Raw genomic sequence first — 7726 nt, 5'->3', positions numbered from 1 at the left:
TATGTGTGTGTGCTCTGAGTGGTCCCCTGCTATGTGTGTGTGCTCTGAGTGGTCCCCTGCTATGTGTGTGTGCTCTGAGTGGTCCCCTGCTGTGTGTGTGTGCTCTGAGCGGTCCCCTGCTATGTGTGTGTGCTCTGAGTGGTCCCCTGCTGTGTGTGTGTGCTCTGAGTGGTCTCCTGCTATGTGTGTGTGCTCTGAGTGGTCCCCTGCTATGTGTGTGTGCTCTGAGTGGTCCCCTGCTATGCCAGTCGTGACTCCTTTATGCTAGAAGAGTAGAAACCCTTCTTCCTTGGGCCGTGGGCAGCACAACAGGTGCTTCTAATGATTGTGTTCCCACACCTTCCGTTGCATTCCTTTTGATCTGGTGTCCATTGATCTGGAACCAGTTGAGGCATTTATTTATCTGGACTTAGACTTGGTAAGGAAAGGAGAAAAAAATAGAGGTCCAGGCCAGGTGCCCCTAGGTGCTCAGCCTGGCATGTTCTGACTTAGTTCCTGGGCTGGTAGCCACTGCTATTGGTTTAACCTCTGGATACCACCCATGGTCTCTCTTCTTCTGCCCATAGCCAGATGAGGGCTGAGGGCTGCGGTTGGCTCAGTCGTGTTACCTGAGTACAGTTTAGATGTTCCATCTTCACATTTCTAGCTGCTGTTACTTTGTTTAAAAGACTAGGACCTTTGCTAGCATCCATTTCTGTCCCCAGAACTTGGCTGGTGGCTGCCCCTTGCATTGCCAGCATGTACAGAAGCCTGGATTGGAGTCCCAGCACTTGGAAGCAGGCATGGTGGCCTATAATATCAGCACTGGCTGGCAGATGGCAAGTGTGAGGCTGGGCTGTGGGCTACTTTGTAAGTCCCTGTCTCAGCAGACAACAAAACCCAAGGAAACAAAAACTTACCTCTTGCTTTGCTTTTTAGTCACCTGTAGCTAGCAGCTGTGGGGCCTGGGAGCTAAGCCCCTCTTCACTTTCAGATCCTTATCTAGAGGAGGGTCCAAGTAGCAGTTTATGGATAAGGTGGCTTTCTTTGGTTGGTTTATGTTTTGCGAGACAGGGTCTCTCTGTGTAGGTTTGCCTGGAACTCTATGCCGGCTCAGCTGACCATGAACTGGAGATCTGGCTGCCTCCTTCCCTAGAGCTAGTTGCCCAGCTGTTTGCTTCTTTCAGTTTGTTTGTTTTTTCCGGGACAGTTTTTGTTTTTGTTTTTGTTTTTTTTAAAGATTTATTTGTTTATTATAAGTACACTGTAGCTGTCTTCAGACACTCCAGAAGAGGGCGCCAGATCTTGTTACGGATGGTTGTGAGCCACCATGTGGTTGCTGGGATTTGAACTCTGGACCTTCGGAAGAGCAGTCGGGTGCTCTTACCCACTGAGCCATCTCACCAGCCCCCCGGGACAGTTTTTGGTTTGTTTGATTGTTTCTTGGTTGTCCTAAAAGTTGTTCTGTAGATCAGGCTGACCTTGAACTCACAGAGGTCCTCCTAACTTTGCCTCCTGAATGCAGAGATTAATGGCATGTGCCATCATCTCCTAGCTGCTTTTTAACTTTTTTTTTTTTTAAGAAGTATTTATTCATTTGTGTTTTGATGTGTATGAGTGTTTTGTCTACATGCACGTACGTGTGTTATCTTTGCTCAGTGCCCATGGATGTCAGAAAAGGGAGTGTGTCCCCCACAACTGGACTTACAGACAGTTGTAAGCTGTTGTGAGAGCTGGGAATTGAACCTTGGTCGTCTGAAGAACAGCAGTTGCTCTTAACTGTGGAGCCATCTTTCCAGCCCTGAAAGAAGTTTTGTTTTGTTTTCTTTTGACTGTAATAAGTGTCTCTGCCTATAAGAGTAATACCAGTATGTATTTACTCTGGAGCTACTTATAAAAGCACACAGTCTTCTGCTCACTCACTCGTGTTTGTTCCTGTTACAAGTTACTATTACTTTAATGCAAGCGTAAGTGATACCTGGTTTTACAGCTTACCTTTTTTTCCCTTGGATTTTGTTTTGTTTGAGACAAGGGTTAGTCTTGGTCTTGCAATGTAACCTTTGGCCTGGAACTCACCGTGGTAGCTCAGGCTGGCCTCAGATTTGCAGCGGTCTTTATGTCTCAGCCTCTCAAGTACAGAGCTGTACAGGTTTCAGCCACCAAGACAAACCTACAGCTTTTGCTTAGTTAAAAAGATGTTGACTAACTAGGCCTGGTGGTGAACACCGGTAATCCTAGCACTTAGGGAATGGGAAGTGGGGTGATCAGAATTTCAAGGCTGTCCTCAGCTACATTATTAAAGGGCATCAGATCCTGCTGAAAAAAGCAAGCAAACAAGCAAGCAAACAAACAAAAACAGTTGCCCACACACTTGTACATGTTATGGCCCGTGTGTGAAGGTAAGAAACACTTTGAGTATGGTGGTGGTGGTGGCACATGCCCTTAGTTTCAGCACTTGAGAGGCAGCGGCAGGCAGATCTTGGTGAGTCCCGGGACAGCCAGGGCTCTTAGACAGAGAAACCATGTCTTCTGGAGATTTGTTAGCGCTCTTCTACTTACTCATGCTTTCTGAGATTTGAACTTAGGCTGATGGCTGTGTGCCACAGGTGCTTTGTCCACCTTCCTCGTTTGGAAAGAGGGTCATGTTGGCTTTAGACTGGCCCACCACCTGCCTCCTGTGCCACACCTAGCCCTGTGGCTGCTTTTTCTTTTAAATAGACAGTACTGTTTTTGTCTGTGTCTCAGTTTCTTAAGTTAATAACAGTGGAATTTCTGTTTTTGTTTTGTTTTTAAAGGTTTATTTATTTATTATATGTAAGTACACTGTAGCTGTCTTCAGACACACCAGAAGAGGGTGTCAGATCTCATTACGGANGATTGTGAGCCACCATGTGGTTGCTAGGATTTGAACTCAGGACCTTCGGAGGAGCAGTTAGTGCTCTTAACCACTAAGCCATCTCACCATACCCGGTTTTTTTTGTTGTTGTTTTTTTTTGGGGGGGGGGGCGGGGGGATAGTTCGAGACAGCGTTTCTCTGTGTGTAGCCCTGGCTGCCCTGGAACTCACTCTGGACACCAGGCTGGCCTCGAACTCAGAAATTCACCTGCCTCTGCCTCCCAAGTGCTGGGATTAAAGGCATGCGCCATTATGCCCAGCTCAGCGGAATTTCTGAATCAGGGCATGAACATTTAACATGATAATACGTGGATCCTAACCTAGCCTCCAGAATGGTGGCTTTTCCTTTATTGAGGTGGTTCCTTTCAGGTTGCCCTCCAGGACCTGCAGACAAACTCCAAGATTGCAGCACTCCTGCCTTACTTTGTTTATGTGGTCAGTGGGGTAAGTGATCAGTTCTCTAGCGATCTCTATGACCCTTCTCTGTTTAGAGCTCATAGCAGATGCTATCAGAATCGCAAGCTTCTGTCTCTCCATGCCACCATAAGCCATCCACTCCTACCAACAGGTAAAATCTGTAAGCCACGACCTGGAGCAACTGCACCGACTACTGCAAGTGGCACGGAGTCTGATACGGAACCCACACCTGTGCTTGGGACCCTATGTCCGATCCTTGGTGGGCAGCGTGCTTTACTGTGTCTTGGAGCCACTGGCCGCCTCCATCAACCCTTTGAATGACCACTGGACTCTGCGAGATGGGGCTGCCCTTCTACTCAGTCACATATTCTGGTAGCCACTGGGTTCAGGCTGAGCAGAGGGTGGGATAGCCTACAGAGTTGATTGGGTTGTGGTAGGGAGCTGTAGGAAGCCTTTGGCTTTTAAATTAAATGTTAAGTGTGGAACTTTTCCTTAGCCCCCTAGCTGGCATGTTATGGTACAGTTATAAATATAGCAAGATATTAGTCTTTTGTCCCTTGGATCCTGGGCCAGTCACACCTGACAGCCTGTCTCAGAGATGTCTACAAATGTTCAACTCTTTATGTGTGGTACTTCATTCTCTTTCCTGACTGTTGCTTCCACAGGACGCATGGAGACCTTGTAAGTGGCCTCTATCAGCAGATTCTGCTGTCCCTGCAGAAGGTCCTGACAGACCCTGTTCGGCCTCTCTGTTCTCACTATGGGGCAGTGGTAGGGCTGCATGCTCTAGGCTGGAAGGTGAGGACTCTGGCTTTCTCATAGACCTTTGAGCGTGGCTGTGTTACAAAACTATCGTTCACGTGTATTTTATTGTAAAAGTGGTATGTGTTTGATTCTGCATGTTGAGACCTTGCTTTAGGTCCTGTTGATTGTATACCTTCCTTGACTATATGTAAACGTCCCTTCAGAACATTTTCTTTTTTAAAATTCCTGCCCATTTCATAACACCATGTTAGGAAATACCCTCAGTTTCTTCGTTCCTCTCCTTTTCTCTTTGGGTTTTCATTTATTTGAGACAGTGCTTGTTATATAACCCTTACTGGCCTTCATCAGTTTGTGATCCTCTTGCTTTATGCACCACACAGCATCAGTTTCTGTTGTATATTTTATAGCAAATAGGAACTTAGCATCCGTAGAGATCATCAGACGATTGTGTGTCTTAATTCTGTTAATATGACTATGTCCATTGAGCCACTCTTTGAAACTTGGAATAATTCTATAATAATTCTATTTAATTTTGAATTTATATATATATATTTTTTTGAAAAGGTTTTAGGGAAATATCAAGTGATCTTGACTATGTCATGTTTCCATTTTTTTTTTTTAATCCTCACAATCTTTAGGGTGCTTTCATAATTGTTCTAAGGAGAACCAACACACTTTATTTCTGCAGTGATGCTGCTATAGTGGTGTCTTTTTAGGGTTGATCCTTGTTGGCATGCAGAAATATAGTTGGTATGTGTGTGTGTTTTAAGCTCAGGGACAATTTTAGTAGAGTTTAAAAGAAAACATCTTAGGGCTGGCAAGCTGTAAGTCTAAGAAGCTGCCCAGAGGTGGAAGTTGAAGGAAAGAAGAAAAAAAAGCCATGTCATTTGAGCTAAACAGGCGAGGGGTAGGCAGCCATAAAGTGGGTGGGAAGGTGGGGAGAGGTTTTAAAGAAGGAATGAGAAAAAGCATCTAGAAATAAAAGACACAAACCAAAAACACCCCCCCCCCAAAAAAAAAAAAAAAAAAAAAAAAAAAAAGTGTTTTGCCATACGACCTTAATCCCAGTAGAAGCAGGCAGATCTCTGAGTTTTGAGGCTGTCCTGTCCTACAGAGTGAGTTCCGGGACAGCCAGGGTTACACAGAGAAACTTTCCTTAGCCCCTAACTCCCCTACCCTTCATTGTTGGGATAAAGGCTTGAGCCACCATGCTTGGCTTTTTAAAAACAAAAACAAAAACAGGGACTTAAAAGTGAAGCCCAGGCTGCCTCAAACTTGGACTCAAGCCCCTGAATGCTAGAGTTACAGACTACCTCATTCTCAAAGTCTACCTCATTTACTGTTAAGATAGCTTTGCTTTGCTTTTTTTCCACCAAGTGTACTTTATTGAACCAGCTGTGAACTGATCTGTGAAGGTAACATTTGCATGCATAGGGTAAAGGGTCAAGGCCTCAGCCTAAGGGGAGGGCCAGATGTGGATAGTGGAACACAGCGCAGCTAGAATCTAGAATGTGGCATTCTTTGTAAAAATGAAAGACTGCCACAGAGGTGGTAGAGGAAATAATGATAATAACCATAAGGATGCTGAAGATCAGGGAGCTGATATTCAGGCACTTGGCCTGGTCTCCAGTCATATTGCCCACCATCTTCCTGTCCCTGGACTTCACAGAGTAGGCATAGGCAATGAAGCCCAGGCAGCAGGCATTGAAGAGTGCATTGAACAGGGACCAGACCACATGGTCAGACACAGAGCTCTCTGGGTGTGTTGATTACAGTGTTCCTCACAACAGCTGAGTTGTTGAGGAGTTCCCCCAGTTCAGACACCCTTTTTGATTGTCTCATAGCTTGGAAGAAGCCCAGCATGTATTGACTCTGGAACAATCGTCTGGAGGATGGCTGCTGCTAAGATAGCTTTTCTGAGTATATAGTAATATCTGTAAATTCTAGCAGGATGTTCTGATGTCTTCCATAGTTATTTAAAATATAATCCCTATTTCTTTCAGCATTTCCCCCAGGAGTTTGGTCAGCATTGTCAAATGTTTATGCTCTGGATGAGTGATCCAAGTCTACCTTATATGTCAAAGCCCATCTCTAATGTCATTGTCTTTGTTAGGCATGTTTTGCCCCCCAGATGATTATACAATCTAAAACTGTACAAAGTCATGTGTGGTAGTACACTGCCTGTATAATCCCAGAGTTTGGGAAATGAAAGAAAGGGAATTCTCATGAATTCAAGGCCCAGTCTGGGCTCCCAGTATTGTTTTTATGTGTGTGGTCTAAACTCAGCTCTCATTTCTCTAACGAGAACACCACTTCCTTACTGATTGTATTTACTAGCAGTCTGCAAACAATTTCTGTCTTAATGATTTAATTATGCCTAAATAGCTCAGTGTAAATGCCAGTAATGGGGCTTTTTAATGTTGTATGTTTTGATCCCTTATGCTTACCAAAAGCTTATGCATACAATAGATCCCAGAGATGTAGGATATGTCAATAAGGGAATAGAGGACTGAGCCCTGTCAAAAATTGAGTGGATCTTTTGTGGGAAAGGGCACTAAAGAGGGCATTTGGAACAAGGTTGCTTGACTGCAGTCCTTCTTTGCATTCCAGGCAGTGGAGCGAGTCCTCTACCCACATCTGCCCACTTACTGGACAAACTTGCAGGCTGTGCTGGATGACTATTCTGTATCTAATGCCCAGGTCAAAGCGGACGGGCACAAAGTGTATGGAGCCATTCTGGTGAGTTAAGCAGTCCCACCTTCTCTTTCCTGCAGGAGCTTATTTAGCACATTTACTTTGCGATGGCTCCTGGGCCCAGGTTCCTCTTAGCTCTCTGTTTACAGGTGGCCGTAGAACGACTATTGAAGATGAAAGCTCAGGCAGCAGAGCCCAACCGCGGTGGCCTTGGCGGGAGAGGGTACCGTCCTGCGGAGGACCTGCCTTGGGACAGCCTTCTCCTACAAGAGTCTCCCCCCGGGGGCAGCTCCGAAACAGGTTTTGGGTCTGGTCTCCCGCCACCATCAGGGGTTGCGGGACCAGAGGACCCTTCTTCTTTGACCCTGGCAGACATCTACCGTGAGCTATACTCCTTCTTTGGTGACAGCTTGGCCACTCGCTTTGGCACTGGCCAGCCTGCTCCCACGGCCCCGCGACCACCCGGAGACAAGAAGGAGCCTGCCGCTGCCCCGGATTCGGTGCGGAAAATGCCGCAGCTGACTGCCAGCGCCGTGGTCAGCCCTCAGGGTGACGAAAGCCCGTGCGGTGGGACTCTCGCCACCGCCAACGCCGCCTCGGAGAGCAGGCCGCTACCGCGCGTACACCGGGCGCGGGGTGCTCCTCGTCAGCAGGGCCCCGGCGCGGGAACGCGAGACGTCTTCCAGAAGAGCCGCTTCGCGCCCCGTGGCGCCCCACACTTCCGGTTTATAATCGCAGGGCGTCAGGCCGGGCGGCGCTGCCGCGGGCGCCTCTTTCAAACTGCTTTTCCTGCCCCATACGGACCCAGCCCCGCGTCCCGCTATGTGCAGAAGCTGCCCATGATCGGCCGTACGGGCCGCCCGGCCCGCCGCTGGGCGCTCTCCGACTACTCGCTGTACCTGCCGCTGTGAGGCCGCGGCGCCTCGGAGAATAAAGCCACACCCGGAAGTGACGTGTCTGTGCTCGTGGGCGGGGC

The 7726-nt window shown here is 47.4% G+C and overlaps 1 protein-coding gene across 1 annotated transcript in view; it reads left to right on the top strand.

Annotated features, from left to right (window-relative positions):
- Window positions 1–7691, top strand: part of Taf6l (TATA-box binding protein associated factor 6 like) — a 13313-nt gene extending 5622 nt beyond the window's left edge. Inside the window, exons 7-11 of the mRNA XM_021152447.2 lie at window positions 3244–3318; window positions 3443–3663; window positions 3957–4089; window positions 6667–6795; window positions 6900–7691. Of these exons, the coding sequence (XP_021008106.1) occupies window positions 3244–3318; window positions 3443–3663; window positions 3957–4089; window positions 6667–6795; window positions 6900–7661 (1320 nt within the window). The 3' untranslated portion in view covers window positions 7662–7691. The remainder of the gene's footprint in view (window positions 1–3243; window positions 3319–3442; window positions 3664–3956; window positions 4090–6666; window positions 6796–6899) is intronic.
- The last annotated feature ends 35 nt before the right edge of the window (window positions 7692–7726 follow it).

Source organism: Mus caroli, chromosome 19 (assembly GCF_900094665.2).
Source record: "Mus caroli chromosome 19, CAROLI_EIJ_v1.1, whole genome shotgun sequence".
NCBI classification, from domain to species: domain Eukaryota; kingdom Metazoa; phylum Chordata; class Mammalia; order Rodentia; family Muridae; genus Mus; species Mus caroli.
This window is presented reverse-complemented; position numbering and strand designations above follow the sequence as displayed.